Source organism: Eptatretus burgeri, chromosome 3, assembly GCF_056783735.1.
Source record: "Eptatretus burgeri isolate ZD-2024b chromosome 3, Ebu_testis_v1, whole genome shotgun sequence".
NCBI classification, from domain to species: domain Eukaryota; kingdom Metazoa; phylum Chordata; class Myxini; order Myxiniformes; family Myxinidae; genus Eptatretus; species Eptatretus burgeri.
This window is the reverse complement of record NC_140963.1, coordinates 145,956,097-145,975,938: the sequence shown is the minus strand read 5'-3', so window position 1 is coordinate 145,975,938 and position 19,842 is coordinate 145,956,097. Positions and strand designations below refer to the sequence as shown.

At 46.8% G+C, this 19,842-nt stretch overlaps 1 protein-coding gene across 2 annotated transcripts in view; it reads right to left on the bottom strand.

Annotated features, from left to right (window-relative positions):
- LOC147031225 (integrin alpha-6-like) overlaps positions 1–19,842 on the bottom strand; it is a 378,714-nt gene that overhangs the window by 274,306 nt on the left and 84,566 nt on the right. For both annotated transcript variants that reach the window (XM_085876100.1, XM_085876099.1), the window contains exon 3: positions 7,990–8,069. In XM_085876100.1, the coding sequence (XP_085732226.1) occupies positions 7,990–8,069 (80 nt within the window). The remainder of the gene's footprint in view (positions 1–7,989; positions 8,070–19,842) is intronic.

The window sequence follows — 19,842 nt, the reverse complement described above, 5'->3', positions numbered from 1 at the left end:
TCCTTGCAACCGCACCAGACCACCACCCTCCCTCTCATTTACACACATGTACTCCGTCTTACTCCGACTGACTAACATTCCCCTTCTCTCCAGTGCGTATCTCCACCTCTCAAGGCTCGATTCAGCCTGCTCCCTACTCTCCCTACAGATCATGATGTCATCCGCGAACATCATGGTCCATGGAGACTCCAGTCTGATCTCGTCCGTCAACCTGTCCATCACCATTGCAAACAGGAAAGGGCTCAGAGTCGATCCTTGGTGCAATCCCACTTTAACCTTAAACCGGTCCGTCATTCCTACCGCACACCTCACCGCTGTCACACTGTCCTCATACATATCCTGCACGATCCTCACATACTTCTCTACCACTCCCGACTTCCTCATACAATACCACAACTCCTCTCTTGGCACCCTATCATAAGCTTTCTCTAAATCCACAAACACACAATGTAACTCCTTCTGGCCTTCCCTATACTTCTCCATCAACATTCTCAAAGCAAACATCGCATCAGTGGTGCTCTTTCCTGGCATAAACCCATATTGCTGCTCACAGATCGTCACCTCTCCTCTCAACCTAGCTTCCACTACTCTTTCCCACAACTTCATGGTGTGGCTTAACAACTTTATCCCTCTGTAATTTCCACAGCTCTGCACATCACCCTTATTCTTGAAAATCGGAACCAGTACACTTAATCTCCACTCCTCCGGCATCCTCTCACTTTCCAAGACTTTATTAAACAATCTGGTTAACAACCCCACTGCCATCTCTCCGAAGCACTTCCATGCCTCCACTGGTATACCATCTGGGCCAACCGCCTTTCCACTTTTCATCTTCTTCATAGCAGTCTTCACTTCATCCTTACTGATCCACCCCACTTCCAGATTCACTATCTCCACCTCTTCCAACCTTCTCTCTCTCATTTTCTTCATTCATCAGCTCCTCAAAGTACTCCATCCACCTTCTCAACACACTCTCCTCGCTCGTCAGCACATTCCCATTCGCGTCCTTTATCACACTCACCTGCAGCACATCCTTCCCAGCTCGGTCCCTCTGTCTTGCCAATCGGTATAAATCCTTTTCCCCTTCTTTTGTATCCAATTTCTCATGCAGCTCGTCATATGCCTTTTCCTTGACCTTTGCCACCTCTCTTTTTGCCTTTCGCCACCACTCCTTGTACTCCTGCCAACTTTCTTCATCTCTGACTATCCCACTTCTTTTTCGCCAACCCCTTCTTCCTTATACTTTCCTGTACTTCCTCATTCCACCACCAAGTCTCCTTATCTTCCTTTCTCTGTCTAGAAGTCACACCAAGTACCTTCCTAGCTATCTCCCTCACAACTTCTGCTGTCGTTGCCCAATCATCCCACCCATCTTTACCACCATCCAACGCCTGTCTCACCTCCTCCCTAAATTTCACGCAACAGTCTTCCTCCTTCAGCTTCCACCATCTGGTCCTTGGTTCAACCCTCACTCTCTTCCTCAACCTCACCTCTAAAGTCATCCTACAGACCACCAATCGATGCTGTCAAGCTACACTCTCCCCTGCCACCACCTTACAGTCACTAATCTCTTTCAGGTTGCATCTCCTGCTTAAGATGTAATCCACCTGTGTGCACTTTCCTCCACTCTTGTATGTCACCCTGTGTTCCTCCTTCTTCTTGAAATAAGTATTTACCACTGCCATTTCCATTCTTTTTGCAAACTCTACCACCATTTGCCCTTCCACATTTCTCTTGTTGAGACCGTACCTACCCATCACCTCCTCATCCTCTTTATTCCCTTCCCCAACATGCCCATTGAAATCTGCTCCAATCACCACTCTTTCATCCTTGGATACACTCTCCACCACTTCATCTAACTCACTCCAGAAATCTTCTTTATACTCCATCTCACACCCCATATGTGGGGCATATGCACTGATGACATTCATCATCACCCCTTCAATTTCCAACTTCACACTCATCACTCGGTCAGACACTCTCCTCACCTCCAATACCCCCTTGACATAATCTTCCTTCAGGATTACTCCGACACCATTTCTCCTCCCATCCACACCATGGTAGAACAGTTTGAAACCACCTCCAATGCTCCTCGCCTTACTCCCCATCCACTTGGTCTCTTGTACACACAGTATGTCCACCTTTCTTCTCTCCATCATATCAGCAAACTCTCGCCCGTTGCCAGTCATCGTCCCAACATTCAGAGTTCCAACTCTCACCTGCACATTTCTTCCCTTCCCCCTCTCCCACTGCCTCCGGACTCGCCTTCCCCGTCTCCTTGTCCTCCTTCGCCCAGCAGTAGCACAATTTCCACTGGTACCCTGCTGACCACCGGTACCGGTGGCGGTCCTTGGTAACCCGGGCCTCGACCGATCCGGTATGGAAATTTGTTTTGTTGTCCGCATAATGATTTGGCATAGGTTTTTATGCCGGATGCCCTTCCTGACGCAACCCTGGTCGCCTCTTACACCACAGGGATATGGTGCACCTATTCTAACCGGGGCATACACCGGGCCCAGTGCAACTGGTACTCATTTCGCCGACCTCGGAAGGATGGCAGGCTGAGTCAACCCCCTGGTGTTTACGACTTGGTGTGTATATATATATATATATATATATATATCTATATATATATATATATATATATATATATATATATATATATATATATATATATATATATATATATATATATACATATATTAATTCAGTGTCCCAACGGGGCTTGAACTCAGGACCTTTTGGATCCCAAGCCACTGGCCTAACCACTGCACCAACACCAGGCTTGTTTTGGTACTTATAAGGTAATAAGTTTTATCATTAATTGTCACTTTTAAAGTGGTTGAGAACTGTTTGTTTCAAAGGTATGCATATATATTCAGTATTTTGCTCTAATGGAGGCCATCTTTTTTGACATCATATTTACACCCTTTCTGATGGTCCAATTTTGGCCAACTTTTGATATGTAGTTCTCTGGGCCAAACACTATTGAAAACACCATAAAACGTTTTCTTGAAATTTTTTTAGGGTTAGTCAGCATATTGAGCCTACTATGTCATTATCCTTTTTCAAACACATTCCCGCCATAACCCAACTGTTAGGGTAACCTCGTTCAAATACGCTCCTGCCATAACCCACAGTCACTGTAACCTCGTTCAAACACTCTCTGACCATCACCCAACCATCCCTTCAACACACCATGACTCAACCATCACTTCAGCTGGCCATCACCATACCTTCCTTCACAGGCAGAAATAACTGCCCCGCCTGTCAATCGTGCCACGAGTGTCTCTATTCAATGCTCAAGTGACCATCGAGGGCTACACCCAAGCTCCCATGGAATCGTCTGGAGATGATGCACGTGTCACAACCGGAAGAGTCTGGAGCCTTCTCATGAGCTGCGAGCTCGAGGGAGATGTGACATCACGTTGTGGTGAGCCCAGCACCAATGAGCACTCTGTGATAGCTGCTTCACTGATGCGCGTGACCTTCTTCGACGCACAGCGAGCCATTGATCCAGGACAGCGAACAGCCCACCCACTGTTGTTTTCAAAATGCCCCTACTGATATGCACTCTTTTTTTTCTAGTGCTGGCACCTGCACCCATGCACCTCTCAAACACACATTGCGACACCTCCTACCCCCCCCCAACCCCTTTACCTCTCTTTAACTTGCCTTACCTTACCTCCCATTCACTTTGGACCAGCACGAGCCCACATGTCCATGCTGGGTAAGGGAGAGGCCGCCAACAAGCCTCACCCTGCTCTCTGTCTGCTCCCCTCTTTCTACGTTTACCCGGTTGTGATGCTGAATGGCACCATATCTGGTGTGTAAATAAATAGGTAAGACTAAGAAGGAGCTTGTAAGTGCTAAGGGAACAAGTTCTGCTCTGTGTCTCTGTTCTATTTACTGTACATCCTTGCCAATCAAATTTCCCCCTGTTATAAACATGTTGCACCCTCATGAACACCCTGCATGAACAGAAAGGACAGCGCTGCCGATTGCTGACCTGAGTATCCCAAACTGATCAAGATGGTAATAGCTCTGCCAGGTGGGCAGCGGTTCAAAAGCGAGGTCATGCTCGGTAGTTTAAATGTGGGATCAATGGAGGGAGAGGAGTCGAGGTGGTGGAGATGATGCAGAGAAGGAGGTCAGAAGTGTGTGTGTGCAGAAGACCAGATGGAAAGGATACAGAGCGAGGAGGTTGGAAGGAGGATACAAGCTGTTGCACGCAGGTGGGGATGGAAGGAGAAATGGAATGGAAATAACAGTATCAGAAGAGGTCAGCAAGCAGATGGTCAGAGTGGAAAGATGTGAGGACAGATAGTTATGGCATGGTTGGTGATACAGAGGAAAATGGTTTGTGTTATGTGGGTACATGTGTGACGGCTGAAAGAGAGATTTCAGCCTTTTATTTCAGTAAAAACTTACATTTAATATCTTCTTTTGATTAAAGATTGTTTATTGCTTGCATTTAGTGAAACTTATTATTATTATTTTGTTTTGATGTTTCTTGTTGATTAAATATAATCTTAGTGCAGTATTTTCTTACAGATACGAGTTAAGTATAATGTAGCATAGAGAGATTACTTCCTCATTTCCACGGCACGACTGTGCTCTTCAAGGCACTTCCCATTTTACAGACCCGAAGGAGGGAGGGTGAACTTCCCTTTCTTTGGTGCTTGGAGAGAAAGTGAACAGTTGTACTGTGTTCAAAATACTGATGACTTGTAAAATTCCATATAATGACCTTGTAATCCCACGCTATGATTGCTAAACTATGATTGCTTAAACTGGAGAAAGACTCCCATATATGGTAAACGGAAGAACTTCTGACCCACACCCTCATTGGTTTCCTCTAATAATCACAAGATGTGCCTTGCTCAAGAATAATATGACTAGCTACTTCTCTGTGAAGAGAGTATAAATCCAGAGGTAATCAAATATAGACAGAGCAGTTCGTTATACTTGTGTTAGCATTCTGTTTGGCTTGTGCACAGGTTGATTGATGATTAAAGAGCAATTATAAATCTGTTCTTGACATCTTGTGTTGTGTTGTGTGTGAAGGTACATTATACTTGTTGTGACGAGCCATTATATTTGATGATGATTGTTTCTCCGAATTACAGCATTGTCATGCTGTTGCATTGTAATCCGGGGATTGGTGTTCGAGTCCCAACATATGGCCTCAAACAGGAAGGACTGGGGTGGATAATCAGGAATTCAGGGATGCACTGGAGAGGATGATGGGAATGGCTGAGCTGGAAGTGATGCTGTGCATTGCAGGGGCCTCTAACGCACGTGGAAGTAGCAGAGCCAGATGAAGAGGAATGTTTTGGTAAATTTGGTTGGGGAAAAAGGAATAGAGAGGGTCAAGAGCTGGTGGAGCTTGTGGCATGGAACGGGATGCTGGTTCATGGTTCATTCTTTCAAAAGCGGGAAAACCACAAGATTACCTTTGGAGTGGACAACATAGAACACAATTGGATTTGGTGGTGGTAAGGAAGTGACAGTTGTGGAGGGGATTATAAATCAGTGGCGGGACAGCATGTTACCACTGAGCACAAGCCTGTTGTGTTTGTGGTAAGGATGTAGAAAAGGAGGGAGGTTAAGAGCAGGGGGTCGATGGAGAGGAAATGTCGTCATCGCATTACAAGGAGAGGATAAGGACGAGGAATGAGCAACTTAACAAAGAAGTGGAAGGTTTGGAGGAGGAGTGGAAGAAGTACGAAGAGGCATTTGGGAGAATTGCCATAAGTTTTGTGCGGAAGGATGTCAGGTAAGGGTGCATCGTCGAGAGATAGAAATAAGGCATGGTGGATGAAGGAGGTAGTGAAGGCAGTTAGTGAAAAGGAGGAAGATTGTAAGAAGACAGAGAAGATCAAGGATAGAGGAAGGCAACCGTATGAGGGATTGCTGCACTTGTATGGGTGGAAGAAGAAAGCAGCAAGGAGAGCCATGGATAAGGTGAGGAATTATATGGAAGAGGAAGTGTTCAACAAGTTGGAAGAGGATATTGGAGAAATATGACATAAATTGGCTCATAACAGGGATGGTAAGGACATGAAGGGGGAGCAGTGATTAATGATGGTGGTGGAAGGCTAGTGACAGAAAGTGACAGAAAGAATATTTCAAAGAGCTGTTGAACCGGGAAGGAAGCAACGTTGAGCTGGAGCAAAGTTGTTATGTAGAGGGGGATGTGGATTTGGTGGAGATCACAGAGTAAAGTGCAGATGGCATTGAAGAGGATGAAAAAAGGAAGAGCACCAGGCATTGATGAGGTGTGTATAGAAATTATTACTGCAGTGGGAGAAGAAGTTGGAGTCAGTTGGATGAAGAGGCTGTTCAATATATGTATGAGAAAGGGTTCAATTCCAGAGGAATGGAGGACAGGGTCAATAGCGCCGCTATTGAAGGGAAAAGGGATGTTAAAGATCTGGGGAAGTACAGGGGCATGACGATCCTTAGTCATGTCAAGAAAGCACTGGAGAGCATTCTGTACAGGGGGATAAGAAAGAGTGTGGAAATGGACATCGCAGAAGAGCAGCAAGGGTTTAGAAAGGGTACGGGGATGATGGATGGGATGTTCGCGCTAATACAGCTCGTGAAGAAGGAGTTGGAGGTACAAGGTGAGATGGCATTTGGATTTGTGGACCTGGCAAAGGCCTACGACACTGTCCCAAAAGAGATGATGATGGTGACACTGAGATGCATGGGAGTGCCGGAAGCAAAAGTTTGGTTGGTGGAAGGGATGCACAAGGGAATGAAGGGAAGAGTCTTGGTTGGTCCGGGGATGTCTGAATTCAGCGTGAAAAAAATTACAAGCTGGTCAAACACTTGGGATATGTCCTTCAATTCAGACAAATGCCACACTCTGTCACTATCTCTCTACAAAAGGACCGTCTGGCAACCCCTCCCTCCCCACCCCCATCTACCTTCTTATCAATCCTCTTGAGGAAGTTCAGTCATTCAAACTCCTGGGTCTCAATCTCGGCCATGATCTTTCTTGGGCAAGCCACATTTCAACAATGGCCTGTAAAGCCATCCATTGACTGGGCATCCTCCATGATACAAAGTCATTCCTTGGCACATCTAAACTCATATCCACTGACAAGGCTTTAATCGGCAGCTTGATGGAGTGCTACACTCCAATGTGGGCTAGTTCCTGCTGCCTCACATCTTGTTCAGCTTGACACTGTGCAAACCAAGGCCTTCAAAATGATTGGAATCTCCCCCAATGAAGCTGAGTCTATGGGTCTATCACTGCACCATTGCAGACAAGTCAGTGGTCTCTCTGGCTTCTACCGCTTCCTTTCTCATCTTGCATCCTCTGCTCTTTCGTGCTTTAATCCCCCCGGGTTTCTGCAGTGCACAAACGGTCCACCATCAACCCCCTTGTAGAGAAACTTCCTAAATCCAGGATCATTGCTCACCTCCACTCATTTCTTCCTATTTTTCCCAATTGTGGAATCAACTTCCACATCCTCCTCAATCTTATTCTTCCCTCCAGGTCTTCAAGAAAGCTGGTCAGCACCATCTCAGATCATAACCATGATCTTTTTTTCTCTCGTTAACCCCCACCCCAATCCCTTCTCCTGACAAGTTACCTACTGTATCCAATTTGTCCACCCCATAAGTCTTCACCTGCCTCCCCCTCCCCCCACAATGCTTGTCCAAGTCTCCCTCAATCTTGTCCTTCAACTCTGCTGATGGTGCTTCCCCCCCCCCCCCGGCCCCTCTCTCAACTGTTCCTTTTGCGTGTCTTGCATCCTTGTGTCCTGTTTTTGTTTGTTTTGTTCTGATCCATTCAGTGTCCTAGCTCTTCCATGAACTTATTTTATGTAACCAAAATAAATAAAACAGTGCTGAAGCTGTGGATAAATGGCTAAGCAATCACACACAAGTAAATTCCAATAAAGCATATTTCGATTATTTGATCTCAAGATATAACAATCAAACAATTGTGTTTGATGCATACAAAATACATACCATGAGCTTTCCTCCATAGCCTTGGCTTCTCACTGTCACTCCCATCCATTGGTCTTCCTTGCTCTCCTTTGTGGCATCCACTGCGGGTTCACACAACAGGAGAGCTGGACTCAGACTAGCATCAATGGCACAGCTTTAGGGGTCCATTCCAGGTTAGCTTACAGGTGGTGTATGGAGAGAGAGGGAGAGAGGGAGAGAGAGAGAGAGAGAGAGAGAGAGAGAGAGAGAGAGAGAGAGAGAGAGAGAGAGAGAGAGAGAGAGAGAGAGAGAGAGAGAGAGAGAGAGAGAGAGAGAGAGAGAGAGAGAGAGGAGGGATAGAGGATGGTGGGAAGGGAGGGAGGGGAGAGAGGATGGTGGGAAGGGAGGGGAGGGGAGAGAAGGGAAGGGAAGCAAGGAGTGGGTGAAGAGGGGGAAGCTAGCAAGGGGAGAACAGAGAGAAGGGGAGTGGAGTTGGGGAGAGCGACACCTCACAAAACATTGCTATACACTGCAGGAGGGAGGGTGCGAGACACACACACACACACACACACACACACACACACACACACACACACACACACACACACACACACACACACACACACACACACACACACACGTCTGGGAGGAAAGTGCTGCATTTTATTCGGAGGGGGGAGCAAAGAGGGGACAGACAGAGAGAGTGGGGGGGGGGAATAGATAGGTGAGGGGTGGAGGTGGTGTCAACAGAGAAAGTGATATGTTATGCTTAATGACCAAACACAGAGAGTGATAAGTTTTGTTTAATAACCAAACACAATGAGAAAAAAAACATCTCATGTCAGAACAGCAGTACACACAACGACACAACAGAGTTTGTAATGCTAACCACAGGCACATCTGCAAAAACTTTGATATCCCAGTTCCAGAAAATTAATGGGAACATTAACCAAAAGAATGGACTGAAAACATGGAAGCACCGCTCACGTACGACCTAATGATCCCATCGATCGTGAACATCGAAAACAAAGCATTGCAACCAGATATCAGACTTCGGTGCAAAAAAAGAGAGAATGCATTGCAAAGTGAGGTGTTACAACCAGTGATTTTGGACTAAACGATGCAGAAATCAAGAAAATGACCAAATACCAAGACCTGAAGAATGAAGTGAAAAGATCCTGCAAGCTGAAGAATGACAAAGTTTGACAGTGATGGTTGGAGCGACAGGAATGATGACAAAGAACTTCACAGATATATTTAAAATCATCCCTGGGAATATAATTACAAACAAACTACAGTTGGAAGCTGTCCGGGGCTCAGTAACAATCTGAAGAGAGCCTTCGGTACAAAACTTTGAGAACAGAAAACTTCACAGCTTGGTTCATGAATCGTGACCCCTTAGGCCTCGGTCACATTTGCCACGGCGGCTGTGGGGTCTCCAAAATCTACGGCCACTAGCAATTATACGGCGCCGCAGTATTTCCATGATCACACAATGTAGCAGTCACATGTTTTTATTTTTCGGGGAGCCGCACGGTGTATTTAGGCCTTAGTCACATTTGCCACGGCGGCCGTGGGGTCTCCAAAATCTACGGCCACTAGCAATTATATGGCGGCCGCAGTATTTCCACGGTCACACAATGGAGCAGTCACATATGTTCTTATTTTTCGGGGAGCCGCACGGCGTATTTATAAATTGTGGAGACCGAAAACGTGGGGTTGCCGTACGGTCTTTGATTTGATGTCGCACGGTGACCTTAGGGCGCTCCTGTGGCGGCCATAGAATTTTCAAGGCAGACGCAAGGTGCCCACAAGGCGACCGCAAGGCGACCGCAGGGGGACCGCAGGGGGGCCCTAAGGCGAACGTGCGGCCAGACGGACGGTAACGAATGGGTTAATTTTATTTATTTATTTATTTTTAACAGTTTTTTTTTCGGCTTGTCGAATTGTTACAGCGAACGTAGAAATGAAAAAAAGTTATAACTCCGCGTTATAATTCCACGGCGACCTTACGGGCTGTAAAATATAGCCATGCGGCGTAGGGCCAACCTGAGGCCACCTCAGAAACTCTGCGGCCGCCGCACGTTTCTGTCAATTCCGAGGGCGTACGGCCGCCGTATCCTCGCCGTAGAGCAAATGTGACTTAGGCCAAGGTCTTAGAAATTGTGGAGACCGAAAATGTCGGGTTGCCGTACGGTCTTTGATTTGATGTCGCACGGTGACCTTCAGGGGGCCCTGCAGTGGCCATATAATTTTCAAGGCAGACGCAAGGTAGCCTCAAGGTGCCCACAAGGCGACCGCAGGGGGCCCTACGGCGAACGTGCGGCCAGACAGATGGTAACGAATGGGTTAATTTTATTTAATTTTTTTACCAGTTTTTTTTTATTTTTTTTTTCGGCTTGTCGAATTGCTACGGCGAACGTAGAAATGGAAAAAGTTATAACTCCGCATTATAATTCCACGGCGACCTTACGACCTGTAAAATATAGCCAAACGGCGTAGGGCCACCCTGAGGCCACCGCAGAAACTCTGCGGCTGCCGCACGTTTGTCAATTCAGAGGGCGTACGGCCGATGTATCCTCGCCGTAGAGCAAATGTGACTTAGGCCTGCAAGGCCTAAGGCCCGCAAGGTCTTAATGCGGACAACAAAACGAATTTCTATACCGGATCGGTCGAGGCCCGGGTTACCAACGACCGCCATCGGTACCGGTGGTCAGCAGGGTACCAGTGGAAATTGTGCTACTGCTGGGCGAAGGAGGAGAAGGAGACGGGGAAGGCGAGTCCGGAGGCAGTGAGAGAGGGGGAAGGGTAGAAGTGTGGAGGTGAGAGTTGGAACTCTGAATGTTGGGACGATGACTGGCAAAGGGCGAGAGTTGGCTGATATGATGGAGAGAAGAAAGGTGGACATACTGTGTGTACAAGAGACCAAGTGGATGGGGAGGAAGGCTAGGAGCATTGGAGGTGGTTTCAAACTGTTCTACCATGGTGTGGATAGGACGAGAAATGGTGGCGGGGTAATTCTGAAAGAAGATTATGTCAAGAGGGTATTGGAGGTGAGGAGAGTGTCTGACCGAGTGATGAGTGTGAAGTTGGAAATTGAAGGGGTGATGATGAATGTCATCAGTGCATATGCCCCACATATGGGGTGTGAGATGGAGTATAAAGAAGATTTCTGGAGTGAGTTAGATGAAGTGGTGGAGAGTGTATCCAAGGATGAAAGAGTGGTGATTGGAGCAGATTTCAATGGGCATGTTGGGGAAGGGAATAAAGAGGATGAGGAGGTGATGGGTAGGTACGGTCTCAACAAGAGAAATGTGGAAGGGCAAATAGTGGTAGAGTTTGCAAAAAGAATGGAAATGGCAGTGGTAAATACGTATTTCAAGAAGAAGGAGGAACACAGGGTGACATACAAGAGTGGAGGAAAGTGCACACAGGTGGATTACATCTTAAGCAGGAGATGCAACCTGAAAGAGATTAGTGACTGTAAGGTGGTGGCAGGGGAGAGTGTAGCTTGACAGCATCGATTGGTGGTCTGTAGGATGACTTTAGAGGTGAGGTTGAGGAAGAGAGTGAGGGTTGAACCAAGGACCAGATGGTGGAAGCTGAAGGAGGAAGACTGTTGCGTGAAATTTAGGGAGGAGGTGAGACAGGCGTTGGATGGTGGTAAAGATGGATGGGATGATTGGGCAACGACAGCAGAAGTTGTGAGGGAGATAGCTAGGAAGGTATTTGGTGTGACATCTGGACAGAGGAAGGAAGATAAGGAGACTTGGTGGTGGAATGAGGAAGTACAGGAAAGTATAAGGAAGAAGGGGTTGGCGAAAAAGAAGTGGGATAGTCAGAGAGATGAAGAAAGTAGGCAGGAGTACAAGGAGTGGCGGCGAAAGGCAAAAAGAGAGGTGGCAAAGGCCAAGGAAAAGGCATATGACGAGCTGTATGAGAAGTTGGATACAAAAGAAGGGGAAAAGGATTTATACCGATTGGCAAGACAGAGGGACCGAGCTGGGAAGGATGTGCTGCAGGTTACGGTGATTAAGGACGCAAATGGGAATGTGCTGACGAGCGAGGAGAGTGTGTTGAGAAGGTGGATGGAGTACTTTGAGGAGCTGATGAATGAAGAAAATGAGAGAGAGAGAAGGTTGGAAGAGGTGGAGATAGTGAATCTGGAAGTGGGGTGGATCAGTAAGGATGAAGTGAGGACTGCTATGAAGAAGATGAAAAGTGGAAAGGCGGTTGGCCCAGATGGTGTACCAGTGGAGGCATGGAAGTGCTTCGGAGAGATGGCAGTGGGGTTGTTAACCAGATTGTTTAATAAAGTCTTGGAAAGTGAGAGGATGCCGGAGGAGTGGAGATTAAGTGTACTGGTTCCGATTTTCAAGAATAAGGGTGATGTGCAGAGTTGTGGAAATTATAGAGGGATAAAGTTGTTAAGCCACACCATGAAGTTGTGGGAAAGAGTAGTGGAAGCTAGGTTGAGAGGAGAGGTGACGATCTGTGAGCAGCAATATGGGTTTATGCCAGGAAAGAGCACCACTGATGCAATGTTTGCTTTGAGAATGTTGATGGAGAAGTATAGGGAAGGCCAGAAGGAGTTACATTGTGTGTTTGTGGATCTAGAGAAAGCTTATGATAGGGTGCCAAGAGAGGAGTTGTGGCATTGTATGAGGGAGTCGGGAGTGGTGGAGAAGTATGTGAGGATCGTGCAGGATATGTATGAGGACAGTATGACAGCGGTGAGGTGTGCGATAGGAATGACGGACCGGTTTAAGGTAAAAGTGGGATTGCACCAAGGATCGACTCTGAGCCCTTTCCTGTTTGCAATGGTGATGGACAGGTTGACGGACGAGATCAGACTGGAGTCCCCATGGACTATGATGTTCGCGGATGACATCATGATCTGTAGGGAGAGCAAGGAGCAGGCTGAGGCGAGCCTCGAGCGGTGGAGGTACGCACTGGAGAGAATGGGAATGATAGTCAGTCGGAGTAAGACGGAATACATGTGCATAAATGAGAGGGAGGGTGGTGGTATGGTGCGGTTGCAAGGAGTTGAGGTGGGGAAGGTGGATGGGATTAAATACTTGGGATAAACTGTCCAAAGTAACGGAGAGTGTGGGAGAGAAGTGAAAAAGAGAGTGCAGGCAGGATGGAGTGGGTGGAGAAGAGTTGCAGGAGTGATTTGTGACAGAAGGGTAGCTGCAAGAGTGAAGGGGAAAGTATACAAGACGGTAGTGAGACCAGCTATGTTGTATGGTTTGGAGGCGGTGGCACTAACAAAAAGACAGGAAGCGGAGCTGGAGGTGGCAGAGTTAAAGATGCTGCGATTCTCGTTGGGAGTGACGAGGATGGACAGGATAAGAAATGAGTATATTAGAGGGACAGCGCAGGTAGGACGGTTTGGAGACAAAGTGAGAGAGGCGAGATTGAGATGGTTTGGACATGTGCACAAGAGGGAAGCGGATTATATTGGGAGAAGGATGTTGAAGATGGAGCCGCCAGGCAGGAGGAGAAGAGGAAGGCCAAAGAAGAGGTTCATGGATACGGTGAGGGCGGACATGTGGGTGGTTGGAGTGTCAATGGAAGATGTGGAGGATAGAGCGAAATGGAGACGGTTGATCTGCTGTGGCCACCCCTAACGGGAGCAAGCCGAAAGAGGAAGAAGAAGAAGAAGAGAAGTTATAATTCCACGGCGACCTTACGCCTGCAAAATATAGCCATACGGCGTAGGGCCACCCTGAGGCCACCTCAGAAACTCTGCGGCCGCCACACGTTTCTATCAATTCAAAGGGGGGGGGGGGTACGGCCGCCGTATCCTCGCCGTAGAGCAAATGTGACTTAGGCCTTACTGAACTGACGGTGGATACTCTGAGCCCATCCTGGGAGGACTCCATTCCACATTCTGAAACTCACAGATGTAGGTAATAAATCAACGACACACACACACACACACACACACACACACACACACACACACACACACACACACACACACACACACACACACACACACACACACACACACACACACACACACACACACACACACACACACACACACGGTGCCAAATTCCATTACGGTAATGCAGTGTATTTCCATACACACACGTGCAAATGTACACACTCATCAAGTAAATGAAAAGGACAAACAAATATTTACCTTGAAGTAGCGTTCTTTTAAGGAGGATTTAAAGGAGGTAATTTGTGAAATTCAATTAAAAAATGTTTCAAGCCACAGAACACAACATGTCGATCGATACTTTATGCCTTCACAGCTAAAACAAACATGGTGAACACCTGGTCGGGTCGACCTCATTATTCTTTATCTTCGCATTCTGCGAAAGGTGATGTTTTGGTCGGCGTGTATTTATTTATTTATTTGTTTATTTGTAATCTTGTGATTCGTATAACTCAAAAAGTTTTAAACCGAATTGCATGAAATTTGGTGGGATGATTGGTTATTAGCCAGGATGCATTCGATTATATTTTGGGATCGTTCGGGTCAAAGGTCAAGGTCAAGGTCACGAAAAGGTCAAAATCGTCTTTTTACGATAACACGGTCAATTTTTATTCAATTTGCATGCAACTAATGCCAAAATGTTCAGAATTCAACGCCTCATCTTGTGATATGCAATATGACACAATGACGCCCATACTCTTGTTACCGGTTAGGGGTCAAAGGTCAGGGGGGGTCACAACCTTGAAAAATATGCGGTTTTTGTCATGACGCGGTCAATTCTTGTCCGCTTTACATGAACCCAGCACCAAAATGTTCAGAATTTAATGCCCAATCTTGTGACACAATGACGTCATAACACATGTCACCGGTTGGGGTAAAATGTCGGGGGGGGGGGATCACACCCTTGAAAAATATGCGGTTTTCGGCATAACTCAGTCAATTCTTATTCGAAACATGCATGAAATTTGCATGAAACCAGCATCAAACGAGATTACCTTCTCTTGTTGAAACGTTGTATTCACCGAGCTTGCGAGTGAAGACTCGCCAAAACGACGTGAGTTGATTGTTGTTTAGTCCGTAGCCCCCGAAAGTCGGGGGGGGTCATGACATTATAGATATGTGGTTTGTGTCATAAGACCATTCATATGAAACCAGTTCTCCACACTCATACCAAGAACAAAAAAAGTAGTGGCGGCGAAGGTATGCGCTCTATGACTGCCCGTTCTAGTTTTTATATGTATCGATGTTAAAGTGAAAGGTGAGTTACAAAAGGAGATCACACAAAGAGGTTAAACAGAGCGATGTCCTGTAAAAATAAAAATGCATATTTTCAGGGCATGAGACACCTCCCGAGGCACACACCACACGGCACCACGGGACCCAACAAAGGCAGAAACGTACGGTGTGAGATTGAAATCGATGTGAGATTGAAAGCATGGTTACTTTTTTCTGAAACTAACAACCAATCAGCTTGGAGAGCATTGGCCAAGTGGCTTAAGCACTCAAGCAAGCATTCCAAGGAAAGAGTTGGAAAGAAACGGCTCCCTTGGCACGCGATTTGCAATCATCGAACCGTCACATAAAACATACACCTACTGGAGATGCCCCAAATATAACATATATCCAAATTGGACAAATGAAAACTTTTCTTGGAGTCGGAAGTGCTTGTAAGTTCGATTCTGGAGCTTAAATTTTTTAATTCGTTTAAGTTAAAGAGATGCTCATGGCAAACACAAATGGGGAAGTGAAATAAAACAACGAACGCTGACATCTCCGGGCATTCATAAGCCTTGCGATGTACCTAGCGATTCGTAGCAATGATGAACAGCTGGTTCCAAGTTGCGGCGTGTTCTAAGTCAAGGTAAAGTTGAGCAGGTCAAAAACATGGTGGCTTTAGACCCCAGAAAGGTTACCCAGGAAACGACTGAAACATGCCAAACATCAGCAAACATGCCACAGAGTGAGGTGGCCGAGGATCGCATGATAAAGGATATAATTAAATTAGGTCGTTAATTATCTTCAAAAGGGATGTTTTAATTAAGCAAAACACCAAGTTTTAACTCTGGCACTTCCTTGGAGGTTTTTTTAGTCTGCAAGCAAAGTTTCAGGCTGCAAGGTTTTATAGTTTTGGAGTAATGCAGGAGACACACTAACACGCACACACGCGCACACACACACACACACACACACACACACACACACACACACACACACACACACACACACACACACACACACACACACACACACACACACACACACACACACACACACACACACACACAGTATAGAATATGTACACAAGCTGCTGTACGCGTGTTTTTGCTTCGTGTATGTACATCAGGATATTTCAATTATTTTCATCACCAAACATGCCATTATACTCCGCCCAAATAAAGGGATACATTTCCTGATGCGAAAGGTCTGGCTTCGACCAAAATTATGCAAAAAAAACCTTCATTTATTCCACCTTTATGTGAACATCATAATTAAAGGGTGTCAGTGGATGGCCTACAGTTATGGATGGGAGCCTGGGGTTATGGATATGGATGGGATGGATGGGATAGCCTACAGTTATGGATGGGAGCCTGGGGAGTAACTGTTGAAATCTATCTGACCGAGTTTCTTCCCGACATATTTGTTCGTTGTTCCTTTCACAATTCTCTTTTCACTCTAATTCTTGTTTATTTTTTTTCTTCTCTTTCATCAGTTTAACTCCATTCCTCTCTTTCATTATCCATCTCTCCAAGGAGAAGTGAATTATTGAAGAAAGTTTTCTGTAAGGCTCACTTGGTTGTGCCTGGATGGGGTTGAGGGTTGTGGAGTTGCGGCTGAAACCCGAATCCTAACCAGGTTCCTCCTGATGACTCCATCTTTGCTCTTTACTTATTCAGGCTCCTTCTTGGTCTTCCCATTTGATTACATATGGAGTATAAGTTTCAAATAAATTTAAATAAATAACTAAATATCATCATCTCCAGTTACTATTTTATCATCATCTCTACTTCCTTCAGATCTTCATTGATTAGCTCTTCTCCGTACGATTGCAGAAGTTGCTCAACATCAGCGTCTTCCACCTCATCAAAACTCGCTTTATTGGTCAAGCCGAGGATAACTTTCTTCATCGTGTGGACAACATCTTCAAATCTTTTCAAGTCATTGACATATTCGGACCAAAACCTCCTCCACACACCATTCATGCACATCTGGGTAACTTAAGCCTGGGACCCCCTGACGTTATCAATGCATAGCTCGGGGTAAATGAGGCCTATACTGTATGTACTCTGGATGGGCTTGTACTCCTGTTTCCACAGTACGGCATATACACCAGTATTTATGGTATGGTTCATAAACTCGTACTGGTATTTAAAGTACGGCACACACATATATATATATATATATATATATATATATATATATATATATATATATATATATTATATATATATATATATATATATATGCATATATTCAGTATGCCCTCAGGGTGACGGAGCCCGAGGCACCCGCTCAGGGTGAGGGAGCACGAAACACGCGCTCAGGGTGACGGAGCACGAACCACTCCCTCAGGGTGACGGAGCACGAGGTACCCGCTCAGGGTGATGGAGCACGAACCATTCCCTCAGGGTGACGGAGCCCGAGACATCCGCTCAGGGTGACGGAGCATGAAACACCCGCTCAGGGCGACGGAGCACAAAACATCCGCTCAGGGCGACGGAGCACGAAACACCCGCTCAGGGCGACGGAGCACGAAACACCCGCTCAGGACGACTGAGCACGAAACACCCGCTCAGGGCGACTGAGCACGAAACACCCACTCAGGGCGACGGAGCAGGAAACACCCGCTCAGGGTGACGGAGCAGGAAACACCCGCTCAGGGTGACGGAGCAGGAAACACCCGCTCAGGGTGACGGAGCAGGAAACACCCGCTCAGGGTGACGGAGCAGGAAACACCCGCTCAGGGTGACGGAGCAGGAAACACCCGCTCAGGGTGACGGAGCAGGAAACACCCGCTCTGAATGTAATGGTGGATAAAAGCGTCTGCAATGAGTGAACTAATCATTCAGAAGGACGTACCACTCTCGACTGTAAGGTGTTCATCAAGTGGCTTAAGCACTCATGCTGGCACTCCAATTAAATAGTTGATAAGGAACAGCTGGCCAGGCTGTGGCTGCACACCATGTCAGATCCCTTTACCTTTAAAGCCGGTCTTCACCACAAACGCAGCAGTTGATTAAACAAAATTAATTTATTCAAATAATAACTTTGTCCACAAAAGAGTTGATGCGTACACAGATGAGCAGGCAACATGGCGAATTATCCGCAATGTTTATTTCACAGGTAATTGAACTTTGCCATGTCTCCAGGATTGTTCTGCGTTAAGCAGCAACTCTTTTGTGGATAGTCATTATTTGACTCAATTAATATTATTGCATTAAATGCTGGATGCGTGGGGAAGACCGGCTTTAAAGGTAAAGGGATCCTTAAGTCTACGACATGCAGCGACAGCTGAGCCAACAGTTCCTTATCAACCATTTCATTGGAGTACTTGCTTGAGTGCTGAAGTCACTTGCCAAGCACCCTCCAGTCCATAGCAGTACAAAGCTACGTTATCCTGACTGAATCGTTCTTCGCGAGTTCTTCGCGCTCCCTCACCCTGATCGAGTGGTTCGTGCTATGTCACCCTGAGTGAGTGGTTTGTGCTCCGTCACCCTGAGTGAGTGGTTCGTGCCATGTCACCCTGAGTGAGTGGTTTGTGCTCTGTCACCCTGAGTGAGTGGTTTGTGCTCTGTCACCCTGAGTGAGTGGTTTGTGCTCTGTCACCCTGAGTGAGTGGTTTGTGCTCTGTCACCCTGAGTGAGTGGTTTGTGCTCCGTCACCCTGAGTGAGTGGTTTGTGCTCCGTCACCCTGATCGAGTGGTTTGTGCTATGTCACCCTGAGCGAGTGGTTTGTGCTCCGTCACCCTGAGTGAGTGGTTCGTGCTCTGTCACCCTGAGTGAGTGGTTCGTGCTCCGTCACCCTGAGTGAGTGGTTTGTGCTCAGTCACCCTGAGCGAGTGGTTGCTTAATAACACCAAATATCTGAGCCCTTTGCCGTATTACCGTGTTTTCTAAATTATCGAGCCAAATTTTTTTTTCCACCTGTCACACGCAGCAGGTCAGGTTCGATCTGTGACCTGCTACAGGTACCATGTAAACCTGTACTAACCTGTTCCATGGTCGGGTTGTCGGCGACTAAACCGTCTCCCCCACCAGGTTTTCTGGTGAGGAGGGTGTTTGGATATGGACACCCAGCAGGATTAAAAACAAAACCTGTCAAAGGGCGGAGGAGCTCCTTGTGAGCCAACGGCCATCCATATCTAGTGCCCAACTGTGTCTGCGGACGTCCTCCTGCAGTTGGGTCACTTCTTATTAGGAGGTTGGTGGCAGGATTTGCACTCCGGCCACCGTAAAACCCTTCATTCCGCAAAACGCAAAAATGCAAAAAAATCTGAAAACCCACTCCGTGGGAGTACCTCCTGTGCAGCTTCCCTTCGCAGGGCAGCTCACCGGATGACGGGATTGGGGCAAAACCTTCGGGACCCCCAATCTTTGATAGGAGGGAAACCACGGGGTAACATCCCTGGGTCAGATTGCGGGAGAGTGTGTCGGAGTGGTGCTGAGGTGTCGTCCACCAGACGGCGGTCTCCTTGGGTTAACCTGAGGCGGTCCCTTCGGGTGGGTGTCTGGAATGTCCTATCCCAAAGAGAGGATGATCACCTGTCTCTGTTATCATCTGAGCTCAAGCGTTTGGACATCGGGATTGCAGCTCTCTCTGAGGTTCGGAGACCGGATTGCGGCGAGATAATGGTGGGTGGTTACACCTACTATTGGTCTGGTGGCTCTGATGGTTACCATACCCAAGGAGTTGCTGTAGCTGTGTCCAATAAGCTGACCCCAAT